The 18,892-nt window shown below is 36.8% G+C and overlaps 2 protein-coding genes across 3 annotated transcripts; one reads left to right on the forward strand and one right to left on the reverse strand.

The window, feature by feature from the left end:
- Positions 1–745: 745 nt before the first annotated feature.
- Positions 746–5,701, forward strand: LOC112559186 (transcription initiation factor TFIID subunit 9B-like). 2 transcript variants are annotated; one of them, XM_025230195.1, is made up of 6 exons: positions 746–901; positions 2,071–2,207; positions 3,153–3,284; positions 3,845–3,911; positions 4,740–4,883; positions 5,299–5,701. In XM_025230195.1, exons 1-6 carry the CDS (start codon positions 778–780, stop codon positions 5,502–5,504), a joined length of 810 nt encoding a protein of 269 aa, XP_025085980.1. In that variant the 5' UTR covers positions 746–777; the 3' UTR covers positions 5,505–5,701. The 2 variants fall into 2 exon arrangements, with proteins under 2 accessions (XP_025085980.1, XP_025085981.1); XM_025230196.1 differs by having other exon boundaries at positions 4,728–4,883; positions 5,410–5,544.
- An 832-nt stretch (positions 5,702–6,533) lies between these two features.
- Positions 6,534–18,843, reverse strand: LOC112559183 (mediator of RNA polymerase II transcription subunit 16-like). Its single transcript, XM_025230192.1, has 11 exons — positions 18,637–18,843; positions 13,494–13,665; positions 12,736–12,828; positions 11,650–11,784; positions 11,178–11,450; positions 10,217–10,561; positions 9,444–9,720; positions 8,754–8,983; positions 8,284–8,410; positions 7,671–7,939; positions 6,534–7,405 (listed from the first exon to the last, which is right to left on the reverse strand). Exons 1-11 carry the CDS (start codon positions 18,804–18,806, stop codon positions 6,944–6,946), a joined length of 2,553 nt encoding a protein of 850 aa, XP_025085977.1. The 5' UTR covers positions 18,807–18,843; the 3' UTR covers positions 6,534–6,943.
- Between the last annotated feature and the right edge of the window lie 49 nt (positions 18,844–18,892).

Here is an 18,892-nt window from a genome sequence, read left to right on the forward strand (position 1 = left end):
TATCAATATTCGGCGTGTATATAGTCCGTGCTTACATGTATGCATTCCACCTAAGTTTTGACTGCAACATATGCATGTACGCTCTAGCGTTCACACTGTAGTAGTAGTATTTTATTTTCCAGATGTTATGTATACTTTGTTTCTTACGCTCTGAATGGGTAAATGAAAGCGTGTTCACACTAAAAACACGCGGCACTATGACATGCGCATGGGTCTCGCCGTTTTAGACTGGTAAAAGTCAGCACCACGTGTACTCCTACCTTCCCTCGCACTGGCAAAACCATTTTAAAAGACGCCACAAGAACATCGGGTCTCAGAGGTCCCCGTTTGCATCTTAGAGATATATAGCCATGTTTTTCTGCTTTTATAAATGCTCATATATAGCTCTACAAGAAAATAAAGGCGCAGAATCACGCATTATGCAAGTGTGCTCATCGTGCTTATCTCAATAAATAAAAAAATATATCCAATTGGAACTTAATTCACAAGAAAATGAATACTATATTGCTTTATTGGAACATAGAGATCAATGCGGAGCATATCACAACCTTTCTTATATGTATCTTGCGGGTAACATTAAATGCAGCTACCTCATCGGTCGATAATATTCCTTAACGGGTTACTGCTTATATGTATGGAGTTTAAAGCTATTATGATTTATTTACAAGCAGTTTGTTTTTACTTCTTAATGTTTATTTCCAAATCCCCGAGGGCTTCATTAAACCCCTTCTGCGGTCTACATGCATACGGGTCCGGAGTTATAAAAAGAAACTCAAAATGGCGGCTGTTACGGTAAAGAGTACTCCTAGAGATGCTCAAGTTATGTCCGCAATTCTTAAGGACATGGGTGTATTGGAATATGAACCAAAGCTTGTGAATCAAATGCTAGAATTCACCTTCCGTATGTATGCGTATTTCTAACGTTTTAAACCTTTTTCTTTCCTCGCAGGTGCCTTATCTATTTTCTTGTCTGTCCATGCGAAACCTTCGCTCCTCATTAGACTCTCGTATTCTATCCCTCCCTCTCACGAAGATAGTCACATACGGACAACGACGTTCTCCCTCTGTGCTGCTAAGCAGTGGAACTATCTTCCACATCACATTCACCATTCTGACTCGAGGGCTACATTCAAACGTTATCTGAAAGCATATCCAACTCATGCTACCCCTCAATTCCGCTTTCGATATTGTCTGTCATGTGAACCATCATGTAACTACTCCATCTCTACACTGTTTATAGTACCTATAACCCCTCATGCCTTTATCCATTGCATTATTTTCTACTCTTAAACTTCATTTATATTGTTCACTATGTTTCTCACCGTCCCGTTACCTAATGTTCAGTTATTACTGGTAAGCGCGGAATGCGTCTTATCTTGATCGTGATGCTGTGCGATACAAAGACATATTATTGTTGACGTTGTTTACCTTCATACTCATAGTAAATCTAAAAGCAGTTGGATTTCTATTGAATTTATGTAATAAATGTTTGGCGGTTTTTGTTTTAGCCTTTTCAATGCAAATTTTATTCATCCTAGTATATATATATAACTTTTTACATATATTCCCTTTTTTTTATCTCAGTGTTAGTATTCGTTTGTAAATTTTTTTAATGAAAAATAGGAAGTGGGGGAAGGTATGCAGTAGAATGATTCTTTTATTTCAAAAATATATTAAAAATAATAAAATGAAGTAGCATTTAGCAAGTGATACTGTCTCACTAAGATCATTTTAGATCTTTAAAGTGATGAAATGTGATAGCACAATACAAACATCAGTTTTCTTCACGAGATTTACTCAGACTCAGGCTTCAAATCTTATCAAAATGGAAACTGGTATTTTATGTTACCAGAATTTATAGGCATTTAGCCAAAATGCAAGTATATAAACCAATATATTTTATAACCAAAAATATTTACAAATTCTCTATAAAATAAGGACTTAAAAAATGTTATGCCTACCTTGATATCCAGCTCTGTCATTTCTATTTTAATTTTTTATATTCCATCAGCACCAAATTAGAGGCTAGAAGTTACAGGTTTTATTAACTTCATAATTTTTTACTTTCAGGTTATATCACAGACATTCTTGATGATGCCAAGGTCTATGCATCACATGCCAACAAGAAGAACATTGATGCTGATGATGTGAAACTTGCTGTGCAGAGTCGTACAGATCATTCTTTCACAAATCCTCCACCTCGAGATGTAATTTTACCTCAGTATTATATAACTCCTAAATTAAAAATTGCTTGAATATCCCATGTTCAGCAAAAAAAAAAAAGTTAGATTCATTAGGAAATATTTTGTGACTATTTTGCCTAACAACCCTAGTATGTCTGTGTCATTATAGGAGTTTTGTGCTTTAATGCATGTCAGTGTTTTGTTTGGTTCTCTTATAGGGAAACAGGTTATTTGCTAAGATTTGTGGAATCTGTGTCTTATAATGACCATACTTGGTTATTTGAAAAGAAAAATGGGAGCATTTTGAGTAGGTGCTTTTTAAAGACAGTGGTGATGCTTGCCCATGCAGTCCGGTGGCACGATGGTTAGTGCCAGTCACCAATACAGTGAAGGTTGGCTGTTTTGGGTTCAGCTCTCATTTCAGGCACACTGTTTATTTTTCTCTGCATGTGGCATCTATTTACATGGCTGGCTGCCTTGCCATGATATAGCCTTAGTTGCTGGCTTTGCCTGAAACACCAATTACCACCTCATCCCCGTTCCCTGGCTCTGCTTGACCAGTTTTCCCTATTCGATACAGTTGATCACTCCACACTACTTCAAAGATTCCTAACTCTCTGTGGCACCATGCTAGCATAGTCTTTCAAGTGGTCGTCTGTCACTTTCTGTTCCCCTTTCTTGTAGTGTTCCCCAGCTCTTTGTCTCAGTATAAACTCATTCTGTTTTCTCTCTTTTTCACTTTCGTCCTTCTTGATTAGTCTCCTCTGTTGATATTCCTTTATCTGTTACCTTTTAACTAATTTCATGATTACTGTTACCATGTTTTCAATCTTTTGAAAAGAAATTAACACGGTGAACTGACAAAGTGTCCAGAACTTGTGTCGGGGGATGGGGGTGTATGATTTTATATGTTTTGTCAACAGCAGTTTCCAGGACACTACAGCTGTAGTTGACATTTACATATTGCAGCTTCTTTTAGACATATGTCGACAAAAGAACAGTCAGCCTCTTTCTGCCATTAAGCCCTACAGCAGCCCTCGCCTGCCTCCTGACCGTTATTGCCTCACTGCACCAAACTACAGACTCAAGACAGCTAAGAAGGTACAAGATATTTTGCTTTAATAAAGACTTGCAACTGGTATGCAATGGCCTAAAAAGTTTTAAACATAATGCACAGCTGTCATGTAAGACCTTCCATCTTGATTATTGTGTCATTTGTGGAGCATCAAAAAATATGAAGTGACATAATTCTTATATATAGACAGATATTCATAGCAGTGTTTATAATAAAGATTGCTTATAGAGAACCATTCCATATTATAAACTGGCTCACAGTTCTTTACTAAAAATAACACTATGATAAAAAAAACAGCAAAACAAGATTTTGCATTATCTAAACAACTAAGCACATGCTATCGGTCACAAGCAAAATAATTTGATTTGTAAAGCACATTTCTACATGGATACAAACTCAATGTGCTCCACACACACGCAAGACTACAAGCAAACTGACAGTAATCCATATAATAAACATACTTGTTTGCAAACAGATAGCACCATTAAAAAATAAAACAGAAGGGAAAGTAATTCCAGAAGGCCAACAAAGGCAAGTATACACCCATCCTGTCTTAGAAGTTTTAAGAGTTTTATTCTCCTTTCAGCCACGCATCCAGTTTGGTTTGCAACCGCCTCAGCGAATTAGTCTTGCAGCACCTGGAAAAACTATGGGTAAGCCATCCATTGCAGGAATTGCATTTGAATAAGTGTAATAGTCAGCAGATCAGTCTGTTGAAAATATTTATTTGTAAAACTAGCAGATTAATCATTATAACTCAAATTTTAAGTCTTGATTGTGGTGGGGGTTTTTGGGAGGTGGTGGATGGGGTATTGTTACCCTTGATCAGGCCACTGGTGGTGTTACCCTTGAATAGGCTCCTGTTGTGTTGTTTACAACTGATAAAGCTGAAAGAAACTAAACTGCTTTTTTTTACCCATTAGAAAAATAACTTCAGAAACATGAAAAAGTTTTAACTTTTTACTAGTGGGTTACTTTTCTGACATTCCTGGTCTAGATATTGCTCTTGCCGTTGCCTTTGCAAGTAAATCTACTCATTCTTTAAAAAAAAAAAGCTAGTAAAAATTCATTTCCTGTCCCAGAGATAATTTAGGGAGTGTATGGTTCACAGGATTTGTGTGATATGTATATTTAAAACTCTCATCTCTGCAACTTAAGAATTTTGCATTTTAGACAGGGTAGATGTTTTATTGCTTCCCAGAATAAGAGATGAAGCTTTAGCTACTTATTCCACTAAAACAGCAACAGCCAGCCAGCCTGACTTCTCTCAGTTCTAAATATGCCTCTTCTCAGTGGATCACGAACTGCTGGTTTGTGTTCATAGGTATAATGTTCATGGTGCTTTCTAATAAACTTTGCATAACAGGAGACTTTGTATTTCGGGCTTGTATCTGTTTTCGTTTAGTTGGTAGCAGAGATCATCTTGATATTGAACTTCTAATCTCGATTCTTGAGATTAAATCCTACAGCCTCTGTTACAGTGAAAAGTGTAGGAGCTGCCAGCAATACTGGACTTTCAATGATGTCAAAACCTGGGGTGGTCACACCAGGTCAGTCTGTGACCATTATTAGCAAGCCAGTGACTGCAACTCCCAAACCAACCATCCGCATCAATGCATGCCCAGGTGAGATGTAATGCAACCGCTGCTGTCCATTGGGTTTTGTTGTTTATTGCATAGATGAAAGAAGGGTATGTTAGATTAAATGGAAAAGTGTTAAAACATTTTATGTAAATGATTTTGCAATATTCACATACATATATTTTCTCTCCAAAATGTTAATTTTTCTAACATTTTGCTGGCTATTCATTTTTTTTGGAAAGACATAAATTGAAAAATATAAGGCTATCAAGTCCTGAGATGAAAATGTATTTACAAAATGAGGAAATATCTGGGTAGTTTCCTACCATTTTTTTATTATTATTATATATATGATCATCATAAGGTCACTTTTCAGAATATTTATTTTGGGGGTGAGGGAGAGTAAGAATGGTTCGAACTTTGTACTGCTAAATGACTAAAGTATTGTTCTCCTACATAGCTGGTATTGGGGCCTCAGGCTTAGCTCATATGGTATCCCAGACTGCTGGTTCCACGTCAGTATTGTCAGCATCATCCTTACCATCAACCCTGATTTCTGCTTCCACTCCAGCTATGTCAACACCAGCATCAATGCCTTTGGAAAGCTCTACAACTAGCATTAATCCACTGAAACGCAAAGCAGAAGATGATGACTATGACGTATGATGTGATTAATCATAGGCAGTATCTGAAGTGTGTGGACAAGCTGTTTGAAAGGTATTTGGTAAAAGTAAAGCATCTGACTACTCGTAAGTATACTTGTTTGATCGCGAGGCATAATTGAGGCTGTTGTTTTGGTAATGTTATGTGCATTTGCTTAAAGTAATTTGTATTTTCTCAAAATAAAGCTGATTATAAATCTGTCTTTTGTGTGCTTATGTCCACAAGAAATGTATTGCATATATGCATTTTAGTTGGATTAGCTGGCAGTTACATAAATGAAGAAAATAGCTACATTTGTAAGGCCAGTCACGCTCTAAGGATATTGTCCTTATCGCCGTATTTATTGTTGGAATACGTGTGATCCTAGGAAGTAAAATTTCTTAACAGTTTCCAGTGTTAAGTGACCAGAGTATGGTTTTCATTCAGATGTGCAAAACTTCTGGTCTTCCATTTTCTCATAGGTAATTACATTTTTGATGCATTGTGTCTCGATACCTATTTGTTCTTTTGTAAGCAGTGGATTATGTTTAATACCAATTAAAACTGAAAAGTTTTAAGCACAAAAAAATCTAATTATAATGGGCTGGAACTCAACAAACCTATAGCTTTACATCAGTATTGTCCCATTATAGTTATAGACTAGGCACAAATTAGAACTTCATAACTACTAAGGATGCATAATAGATGCAAATTTAATTTTACATGAAGCCAGTTTTTAAAATTAACTCTTTCTGTCTGTAGGGAGAAAGTGCGCTTTGCTACCAGCTGATGAGGCAAAAAGTGAAATTTCGACCAGTATTTTAAAAAATTTATATTAACCTTCAATGTTGACAATTATCGGTGATACTCCGTTTTAAAGAACATTTTTAAAACCTTTAGGTGGTGTAAATTTTAAGAAATATAGGCTTTGTTTACTGGTAGTAAAATCAAATGAAAAATTATAACTGTATGTGACAGAGAATTGACAAATCGGAAAGTCGGTCAACCGTTAGAAATTTTAAAAAAAAATTTACGCAATATAAACAAAGAAAGTACCACAAAAAATTTTTTTATTAGAATATATATTTGAATTTAAATATTACTTACTGTTTTCTTCTTATTTTCAGTTGTTCCTAGCAATAAAATGTCTTTCACAGCCGAGTAACTTGCTGTTGGCTTCAAGTTTTCAAGACAATCGCTATCTTGAAATATCACTGCGTTGCATAGTATCAAATGAGCTTAGCAAGATAATTGTATTTATACCATTCAATGCCAATCTTTAGTATTGAGATAAACATGATCAAGGATCACGACCTATAATTAGAACGACAATGAAATTGTGGCACAAAGTAAAAATTGGTTTCTTCTTTTCAAGCTAACGGTAGGAAAACGATAAGGAAAAAAGTACATTTGCAGTTAAAATTTCATACAATCCAGCTGTGAACAGAATCAATTCCTCACTATTATTTTGTCCTTTTCTTAGCGACATGTTTGAAGTCTGAATTGCTCAGTTTCCAACGAGCTCCACATACACAGTTCCTGATAAATCTCTTCTCCCAAGATTCCAGCAAAGTTGATCGCGCCATGGTACGTAGAAGTGAAAATGCACCACACCGAATACACTCTCGAACTGGCTCGCAGGGTGTTATACCAAGATGAATATGTCGTACAATGTCATGACACTGTTTCGTGTCGGGGGCAGTCTCAGCTGGATACACATGGAATGTCTTTCGAATAGCATAGAGATAGTCTGGTTCTTTTCCAAATGAAAATCGCAGTGGTGGTGGCTGAGTGAAGACTGCAAAGCTGCAGGAATCTCGACCATAACTGAAGTGAAAGTCTGGTATTAAAACTTTGGAAGGCAAACTGGCGCACTCATCAACAAGGCCTTCTTCCAGTTCCATGCTGGCTCCTTCTTTCCGTATCTATACACAAAGACCATGAATAATGCTTAGCAAGGCAGGAAGAGATAAATGAACAGTAGTAACAGAACACATTATACACTAACAATTTAAGTAAAATAATATTTGTTGAGTTTGCTTTTATCTCTCTTTTAATTATCGAGTGCTTGGAATGCTGGAAGAGAAGTTATTTTGTGGAACTGCATACACGAAATGCATAGTTGTGGAAATGACTTTTTTTTTTTAAATTCCACTTGATTGTGCTCGCAATTGTAGTGAATGCTTTTACCTGCCACACTCTTGTGAGAAGTTTGAAAATGTGTCCAAGGCAGTCATGGAAAGATGTGGTAGAGAAAGTGGGCAAGCAAGCAGGATTGATGCTGCCCCACAGGCGCATTATCGCCAGCAAGTCACGCAGCATGACCAGAACACTCACATCCCGCAGCAAACCCATGCCTGGCATGTTATGGCCATTTTGGATCAGTGGCACCGAGCTCAACAAATGAAGCACGAAGTCAGCTACCCACTGAATGAATGGTTGTAACATTTGCAGGGATGCTGTAGCAAAAACAGATTGTTTTAACAAAAGTTATTCTGCTATTATCTCAAAACTCAAACAGCAAAATAGTCCCACACAGATCCCTTGCATCCGATACAATTTTCATTTACAGGCCTCAAACCTTTCCATTTTGACCCACAAAATGATGCATTTTAACTTTTATATTACAAACTGCACACTAAAGCTATGTAATTTATAAAAAAAAACAGTTACCTGATTTATCGCAATTTCCTTCCAACGACCATTTACACAAAACCTTTGTATAATTACACAATTATGTTACAACATAGGTCAAGTCTTTTTTATGTGGATATTTTCACTATAACAGATAACCAAACTTAACCTTGTGAGCCCTTTTCTTTCTTCACTGATTCAACAATGAACTCTTCTGGGTCCAAGTTCTTGATAAGCGCATCAATATCCGTCTCTGTGGAAATGCTGCAATGGGCTGTCAACTTTTCAGCTGGGGTCTGCAAAATTTCAAAGACTATAAAGTATAACATGGTCCATAATAATATTTAAGTTTGCTGCTGCTACAGATTTTTTTGTCGTTTGCTGCAGAGTCAGATGTTTTATAAAGAGACTAGGTTTGAATAAAAATGGCACAACAGAGCATGATATTTGAAGGACTTCTAACAAAAGTCATTTAAAATATTCCAATACACTTTTAAACATATGGCTGATAGAGGTCAAAAATAAGAGCAGACAAAAAAAAAAACTAACATGCACAGCACCTTCATATGACCGTTGGCTTATCTGTACACTCTCACTTGGACTTGCATCTCTAAATACATGTACAAGCTTCACACTCACCTTTTCTTGGACGCTGACAGCCTTAGGTCTGAAAATACTCCGCAACACAGTTGAGATAGAAAAGAGTGTTAAGAGGGCACGACATTCTGCAGCTCTTTGTCGTCCAGATGGAACAATGCTGCACAGAGCCATACGCAAACGCAAAAGTCTCATTCGAATCAGTTCTTGAAAGGAAGGCGTCTGCTTCTGAAAATTGTCAATTATTTGTTGAGCCAATCCTTCGACCATGCCTGCAAAATATCAGTTTTATTCATGCTAAAGGTAAAACAAATGCTGAAAGAAACAAGATACAAGCTGGGGTAAACTTAAGTGCTGCTAACTGGTAATATGGAAATTACCAGCACATATTTTCCAAAAAAAGCATTTGGTGGCCACTTGAATTACAATACTTTAAAAAAGTAACATTTTGATGGCAAAGATTCGAAATTCCTATACATTTAAAAATCTAGCATAATGAGTTTCCAGAAATACTCGAAATCTCCATGAACCAATCTGGGGAATGGCCAGAAATCTAGTTTTCTGGTCAGATTTATCGTCTACATGCAGTTCTTTAGTGGGGCAAATAGCATAGTCCATTTTTCTGGTATTAATACCTGTAGGTAGACAACAGCTAGTATGGACTCATTCTCTGCAAGATGGTTCTTGTCTAGTTTGTTACCAGATCTGAACACTATAGTTGTGAAATCCTACCTTGCCTGACAGCAAGTAGCACGTCCCAAATATCATGACCCACAAACATTGTGTACTCCAGCAATAACACCAGAAAACCTGGCAGAAGCTGGAGACAGCCATCTCTGGAATTGAAAACTCGAAAGACACACAGTGACCCCTGGCTCTGGCCCACCAGTCCGCAACCAGTACTAGTCTGAACACAAGACATGAGATGAGGGGATGAGGTAAGCAGGTGGTCACCAGGAACTGAAGACACTGGGCCGCCCAGTGTTTCCATTGAAGAAGTATGTATAACCTGTCCCAAAAAAAAAAAAAAAAAATTCATAACCAGAGTATTCAAAACAGTAATAAATAATCACAGTCAACAATTCATAAATGCATAGATAGGGTTAGAAGAGCATAGCTTTGCCTAAATTAACCAAAATTTTCATTCCAAGGTGGTACTGCTAAATGTAAAGCCAGGGCTTCTGCTTACGCAAAAAATTGCGTACAGTATGCGTTAAAAGTTCGGAGGACCCCTTCAATTTTCGTCGATAGAGTCCCCTTCAAAGTTGGGCGAAGAACAGGGACCCCTTAAAAATCTGAAGAAGGGGTCCCTGGGACCCCAAAGAATTTAGCCTTAGCAGAAGCCCAGTAAAGCTTTTATAAAAACATACATAAAAAAACTTGCACATGAAAAGAGAATCTGCAAACCTACACCTTCTTGCATATGCATAGGAAAATACAAATATTTTACATACACACAATCCTTCAAACCCCTATATACTTGTTGCCTTAATTATATGCCACACCTGATAACTCTGCCGATGAATAATCTTGATGACACCATCCCTGTAAGTACAGGCAAAATACGCCACAAATGCTGTTGTCTCAATGTTGTAAGTGCGGTTCATAGGTAATTTGGGCCTTGCAATGTCAGTAAGATGAGCATTATGAACAATGGATGCCTTATGCATCCATTTAGGTGTCTTGCAGGCCAGTTCTGGATTGGCAACCGACTGAAATATGCGGTTGAGAGGCATGGTCTGTTCAAGAAGGTGCCACACTTCTACAGAGCTATGATTTGGCCCTGCACAGCACACCAGCAGGATGTCGCTGTTTTCACGATTTAAAAAACAAATCTTGGACACATGAAGCTGAAAAAGAAAAGTATATTTAACTGTAAGCAATAAAAGCTCCTTTTTGAGAAATCACACACCTTTGAAAACAGTTTGTATGTGAACTTCACTTTTCACTGAAAGAATGTAAACTAAAAATGTAAGCTATGAGTAATTTACATGCAAATTGTACAATACAAAGAAGAAAGTCCCCATAACATAATTTATCAATTATCTTTAGTAAGGACAGACATTTGGACATGCAAACCACCAAACCTGAAAACTGCTTTACGATTAAAATAACAAGGATTGTTTGCTATTTACATGCTGTCGTGCCACTAATTTAACTTATTTCCTACTTGTGCAACATTAGCCCAACGTTATAGTAATACAGTAGCTGCCGACTAGAAGATAGGTTTTTGTTTCCCTCGTTCAAAACCTAATGTACCATAAGGCTGAGATGATTGCTTACAAAACTACATGCAATCTCCATCAACTACTTGCTTTCAAGCAGGCACCATGCCTATGGTTGCAAAGTGCCTCCTTTATCCATGTCCTAAAGGTGTACTTCATCTGCATCTTCAGCCTAACGTGTCATACAATGATGCAACTGGTGTAATTCTGCTTACAAATGCAAAATACATCATAAAATTACATGAAGATCTCTGTTGCTGTACTCCGCTGTGCTCTTTAAAAAGAAGCTTGCCCCTGGATGAGTGGTTATTTTGCAGGCATTGTTTTCAAGTTTAACAGAAATGATGAAACACTGGATAGCCGATCCCACTGTGCCATCACTGGCTGCAACCATGACCTCCCCCGAAGCCATGAAGGCGATGTCTGCCTGAGTGAGCCGAAGATAACCAGGAGCTAAGCACTGTTTGCCCATGATCAGCTTTTGACCTGGTTCTTGCAGAAGGCCTACAGTCACCTGCCAGAGATTGAAGTCTACTTTAAAAAAGTAAATGGCAACCAAACAGTTTAATGTTCATAGGACAAACTCCATAAATTTTATTGAGATCACTGAAAATGCTTTACTGCTAGTTCGACTTTAAACAAGCCTATAATGCAATTCTGTCATAACACTACATTAAATGAGAGAAATCCATTTCATAAAGTGAAAAACAAACCAGTCCTGTAGCTGTTACTGCCATCCAGCCATCCAAAGGTTTGTTTCCAAAATGAGTCACAGTAGGATTAAATTTGGAGCGTTGAAATTTATCATTGTAAGCCACCTGGTCATGCTTCTCAGGATTGAAAAGAACCTGAATAAGACAGCATGAAGTTGTCGTAAAGTTTAGGAGTACATGTTACCTTAAATCAACAGATGAATGTTTTCTTTTACGACTAATTTCTGCAAGAGATAGAACATCTGAACAAGCTTATTTTCAACAGACAATACAGGGCACATCACAAAAGACAGCCCATTTTTAGAAAACGAGGGGAGTAACCTAACACAACAACAATAAAATAAAGCCAACATATTCACATAGTGCAACATGGCAACCAGTGGGTATGAAAGTTTTGGAAGGTTTAGAAGATTTAAACTTTTGGAGCCATTGGGGAAGTAGGAGGAGGGAAACAAGTTAAAACAACATACCAGCAGCTAAGGCTGAATGCAAATTACAATAAAACAACCAGCACTGTAATGAATTTGTTGGGAGAGGATAAAAGAAGGGAGGAAGATCGAAGATTACTAGTACTATTAGTATTACTACTATTAGTATTAGTAGTATCACTATTATTACTACTAATAATACTATGACTGTAAGTTTTTTTAAAAAAATACAAAATCAAAGATATTTTTCATTCAGGCATAACAATCCTTTCTCCATCTTCTATCTGCTTCAGAACTAAAACCAAACAGACTTTAATCTGATCAGCTCTTACAGCCTAGTTATAATCTTAAGTAAACAGAAGTGCACAGAGCTAAACTCGGAAGTATCGAAGGCTGTGTATGCACATGTGTATGACTGAAACAAAGCACAAGACAGCATCAGCACAACAGGTAAAAAGACTTTTAGTCCATAATTATGAACCATTTCCACGCTTGAGACCAAAAGAATCATTCATCTATCCTCAATTTTACCAACAGCAAATCTTCTTAAGAATTCAATTCGTTAATGCTTGTTAGCCAAATCTTCACTAGCATGTCCTTTGATCTATCATAAACCATCCATCCCAGTACATTTCAGCAGAGCTTGCTCTCATCTTACCTGAATTCCATTGTGCAGCCAAGCAAGGATCAAGACTTCCTCTCCTGGCAGTGCCGTCGATCCATACTCCTCCCACGTGTTGATAAGATAATCCTTAATCAGATACAGATTTCTTTCACCATGTTATACCATGAGACTAGTTCAGTGCACACATTAATATTGCATTGATATGTCATCTGACCATGCTTCTTGGGACTGAAAAGAACCCATAGATAAAATGCTGCTTGGAAAAAGAAACTTATAGTATACAAGCTTTAAAAGAATATGCAGTGTAAAGGTTATCTAAATTTTTTGTTTAAAGTAAATGTTGATGTATGACAAAGGAAAACAGCTTAAATTATGAAACTGTGTTAGCTAAAGGACCTTAATTATGTATGCATATACATACAAGTACCCTCTCTTTTTGAAGACTGCACTAACTCAACATTTAGTTGGGATAAACCATCTTTACACTTAATTCTAAGCCCCCAAAAAATGTTTGGGATTGATCCACAGGAATGTTAAGGTAAATCCCAGCAAAAACAATTTGAAATACCTAACATGTAAAGTTTAGTTTCGTTTATAATATGTAATATTATTATAACAGTCTTCCTATGCATATCATCTTAAGCATACTTTGGCATGCTGATAGTCCGACTATATACATATATACACATCAAATAATAAATGCAGTCTAACTTAGGACCAAACTAAATAAACAAACAAAAGTGTCTGCTGTAAACATTATCATGGATTTTTCACATTGACTTTCTTCTCACTTTCATAATCCAGACAGTAAATGTGCCACCAGCATCCACAATCAGCAAGTGAGAGCCACTTGGGTCCCATCGCATGTATGCCACAGGTACTGAAACTGTGGTAACTCTGAACTCCTCCCATGGCCTATCCAAGTCAAACACACACACCTCGTATACAACTTCAAAAGGACAGCTGTAACAAAATAAAAATAAAGTTTCAGCTTGTCAGTATATACTTTTTGTAGTAAAATATAACTATCTTTCAGTTTTAAAGGCTGTTACATCAATACAGAGAGATCTGCACAAGCAAATATTCTCACTTGCAACCATAACCTGGCAAGAAACTGGATGAAAGCTTTTATTAACCTGTGATGCAGTAGTTAAATTCAAAGTATTATCATGTTTTTTTGTCTCCAGATCAGTTATGCTTTGCTGAAGTCAACTAAAACTTTTTCCTTCCAGTCTCCAGGCCACTTACTAAACTTAAAAAACTTTCCACAACAGACCTGTGTTTTTAAGATGAAAAAAAAAACCCATGTTCTTAACACAGTCTCTCTGACAGACTTATCAAGCTTATCTTGTTTAGTCCAAACTTCCATCTCTACATTCATAAAACAAATTTGTTTAAAAATATATGCATAAGCATAATTAGCATTACTCTCAAGGAACAATGAGGCTACACTGGTAGCCCAAAGGTAAAATCAATGTGTGCAAGATGAAAACCAAGGCATGCTGGGGCTTAAAGAAAAAAGACAGCTACTTCCCACACTATCATGAACATAGGGAAAAGGCCAAAATTAGAGTATGATTGCATCCAAAGAACATAAATGACACCTGTGCCCTCTAGGTTATTCCTGGAAAAGAGATCTGGCAAGCAGTATCTCAAAGAATGAAGATAAATGACAGTATTTTTCTTGTCCCAGCTGCTTTGCTCATCTCAGAAGAAAGATCTCTTGCAACTGGCAGCATTATTCAGGAAGCCTTCCAGTGAGGGGCTTCTGATAATTTTCAATCCCTACTTTGTCCAGCAGAGAATATGAAGCTCTTGCTGCTCTAAATGTCAAATCTCTTTTAAAATCAACTTTTAGAAAGCTATGCTAAAACAAGCACAAACCAAGCACTTTTTAAAATGCTGAAACCTTGTCCTTTTGGCAAGGAGAGGACTTTTTTTTTTCAAATTTGTGAAGGATGAATATTTTCTTTGCTTTATGGGTTCTTGCTAGAAACATATTTGATGATAGAAAACCTTTGATATAATGAACATACTGTTATGGATCCTTTTTTTAAAAAAAATGATATTTTAAGATATATGACTAAAAAAGAATTCTAAGATGAATAGTGATTAACCCAACTGAAAACTTTGAGAAGTTAACAGCACTACTTACAAGCATGCTACAGAACAAGCATTACTATGCAGTTGATGAACGAGTTTCTGCCAGGCAAATCTTGCCTTGTTTTCACACCTACTTCTGGTCCAGTCAAAATTTTTATTCTATCTGTATGATCCTATGAATTACAATGAATCATAATACGGTTTTAAAACTCCATACACTACAAAAACATGATGTAAATAACTGAGAAATAAAATAGTTGCTAAATAATCTAATATAACTAAAATTATGATTCTGTCTTCATACCCAGACACCTCATCAATTAAATTTATCTCTCTTCCTAGCTCAACCATTTCGACTAATTACTGTCATTTTTGTTTCATCTCTATTATCATAATCAATTCTTATTCTAATTTCCTCTATTTTTTCTTATTTATCCAAAATTTTTTACTATCCTCCTCCACCATCTTCACATCTGGCATGTTTTCTACTACAATAATCAACTCTTTCTCTCACTCTCCATTCCTCAATTATGTTTAACAGTAGTTCTACTCATTATCCACCACTGTGTTCAAATCCCAATATCCGTTGTCGCTGCTATGTCAGTCTTCCCTCCATTCCCTGCCTTTTTCTCTCTCTAGCTCTCATATGCTTAGTTATTTCTCTCTCACCTACTTCTCTCCTTTCAGATTGCCACCCTTTGTAAACATCAACATTGATAATAAACAAAATATTTATATGACAATTAGAAATGCTATTATGATATTACTTTTAAATAGCAATGAAATGAAGTTGGCTAGTTTGGATAATAATTTCTTATTTTTGGCCAAGAAAAGTTTTTGTAACTTCACATAGTTAAATACTAATGGGGTATGGCATTTTGTATTCAGTCATAAATTTGCTAAACTGAAGGCCATAAAGATATTCATCTAAATCTTCGCAATCACAGTCCAGAGTCTTTCATGTCTCAAAATATTTTCCTACTTACCTCTATTGACCTGAAAGCTGTTTTCTTAAGCACAAAATAGAAATAAAGGGAGATAAACAGATGGAAGTGTGGTAATAATTTATAGTAAATGATTCTTTTAACATTCTTTAATGCAGTTATTTTGTTTCTATTTCTGGAAACCAGCAATTAATATGTTGATCATACTGGTACACATCTACCTTTCTCTTCAAATATTACCCTGTGGTACTTTGTCTAATTAGTCCACAATCTACTAAGACAAAGGTCTTGAAAAATCAATTCAACGGGATAGATAAAAATCATACTGATAACTTCCCTTTTTGTAAAATCTAAATAACAATCTAAGATACTTGACAATTTGTTTTGATTTTTTTTTATATCAACTTATTTAAACCAGTAGCATAAAATTCTACATTTAATATGAACGTTAATGAGAAAGTGACCACTCTCTATACATGCTACACATTAGGTTGACTTTCTGAATTTAAGCAGAAGTTTGTAGAACTCGTAGTTTACTTCCAGTCCCTCGCCAATATCGCTATCTTAGTTTTCCCTGTTTTAATTGACTAGTTCCAAATTATCGCATTTTTAAGACTATATGGCTTTTTGTAGAATGGAGTTTCTGAGCAAATACATCATCATACTGAAATAAATGGTCCGAAGTTTGTTTGTTTTTTTTTGGTGTTTTTTTTTTGAAAACAGGAAAATTTTAGCAAGTGAATTGCTTTCTTTTCTCCGAGTTAAAAAACTACTACTACTACTACTAATAATAATAATGGTTATTTGTAATGCGCAGCACCACAACCAAGGTAGATTGCACTCAGCGTACAGACCTATAATGATAAATAAATAGTGGACAATGAGATATGTACAGGCACAAAATGTAAAGCAATGGATGAAGGTATGAAGGATAGTGTAAACCAGGGATCCTCAACCTACGGCCCGCGGGCCATATCCTGCCCGCGACACGGTGCCACCCGGCCCGCGAAACTTCTGCCCACAGTGCAGGAAATCGGCATGTTAATAATGAAAAAAGACCTAAAAAAACGAAAAAAAGGGAAGAAGTATTTATCCCTACATAGGGGCGTCTCTCAATCTTTTTTTCGATGGACGAACATTTTGATTCAGTGCTCCGACTTGGTGTCTCTACGATGCAGCCGGACATTCAGAAGTTGGTTTCGGGTAAACAACTTCAAATATCCCACTAATTACTACATAATTAATGGTAATTACAACTTGTTTCTAATAAAAATGGTATCTGCGCTCTATTTTTTTTTTTATTTCTGCGGTGAAGCGGCCCGTGACACGCATGTCGGAAATGAGTATGGCTCGCAGGCCGAAAAAGGTTGGGCATCACTGGTGTAAACAGTGGGAACCATACTTGATGTTTAACATAACAGACAGTATTACAAGGGAGTTAAAAATAATAATTCAGAGATAGTACTTGGCGAACAGATCTGTTTTTAGAGAGCATTTGCATGTAGCTTTGGAGTCCGAGTGGCGAATGTAATAAGGAAGAGAGTTCCACTGCTTAGCAGCACAGAGGGAGAACATCCATTGTCTGTATGTGACTGTCTTTGTGGGAGGGAGGGATAGAATGCGAGTCTGATGAGGAGCAAAGGTTTCGGTTAGGAGTGTGGACAGACAAGATTTCAGTAAAGTAGTGGAGGGAGTAGCCTTCAAAGAATCCATAGCACAGAGTTGATAGCTTGTAGTCTATTCTGACTTTAACTGGTAGCCAATGAAAAAAGTGAGAATTGAATTATTTATCTGATGGGTCAATGACCCTTTCAAAGCAGGGTGTGGTATAAATTTCATCATTGGCCATAGAATATGCACAGGTAGAAGATGTAAAGCACATAAAGTAAATAAGCATGTTTGTATTTTTTCAATCACTCATTACCTAGCACTTACACTCATGTCAACCATTCTTCGTTTGCCCTCTCTCTTCACTTACTTCCATATACAGCTCGCACGCATACACACATACGCACGCTCCACTCACATAGAATTCATTTTTCATTAGTCCTCTCTCTCTTATCTTCCACACCTACATCTACACCATGAAGAGAGTGAAGATGTGGTGTGACATATTCACGTGTCTGGAAAACAAGATGAGCAGCTGAGTTCTGGACTTTCCAAAGATTGTGGATGAGTTACTGAGGACAGCCAGAAAGAAGAGAGTTGCAGTAGTCTAGTTTAGACAGAACAAATGAGCAGATAAGAATTTTGGTGGTTGAGATGGACAGAGTATGACGAATGGAGCTGATTTTTCGGAGCTCATAGTAGCAGCACCACAAATGTGAAAGACATGTTCAAGAGACATGTCAGCAGACATTATGTAACGCGGTGAAGTTGCGAAAGGAACATCAGCATCGCCTACCCGAATAGAGACAGGCAGTGAAGCATAAACTCTGGCTCTCCTCTTTGGAAAAATAAAAGCTTCTGTTTTTTTTTTTTTGTTGTTTTTTTTTATCATTTAGTTTTAACTTGTTGTGGGTCATTCATAGTCTAATATTCAGAAATACGTTTTGGATGCTGTGAATAAATTTGTTACAGCGTCATTCAAATTTACTGTTATAATTTAGTGATCCTATTATTCCTCTTTTTTCGTATATATGATTTATTTACACAACAAATCAAATTTTGTGTGTGCGTGCGCCCACCGGTGTGAGTATGTGATTGAGACTGCGTTAATGAGAGACATTTATCAATTAACTTGGTTTGATTTTCGCTTGTTTTGTTGCCAGTAAGCCAGCGGGCCCGAAAGGGCCAATGGTGAAAAAACCATAACTGCTGCCCTCCACAGATTCTGTACGTTCACGACTGTACTGTCGCGGTTACTGTTAAGAAACAACGAACATACCCGTCTTTGCCATCGTTGCTTAGCCTGCTGAAAGCCAATATATTTTTGCACGAAAGGCTGCAGACAGTTTTTTCTTCCAACAGAAAATCGCTAGTTTTGGGTAAGCTTCGATAATCTACTGAATAAACTAGTTCCATTTGTGAAAGGTAAAATTCACCAACACGTCCCATCAAATACAAGACGCCATTTGCATAACTACTTCCGGTTCACAGCGGTCCAATGAAATGGCGGAACAGCGCAGGGTCGCGCAAAGCCG

Source organism: Pomacea canaliculata, linkage group LG3, assembly GCF_003073045.1.
Source record: "Pomacea canaliculata isolate SZHN2017 linkage group LG3, ASM307304v1, whole genome shotgun sequence".
NCBI lineage: Eukaryota > Metazoa > Mollusca > Gastropoda > Architaenioglossa > Ampullariidae > Pomacea > Pomacea canaliculata.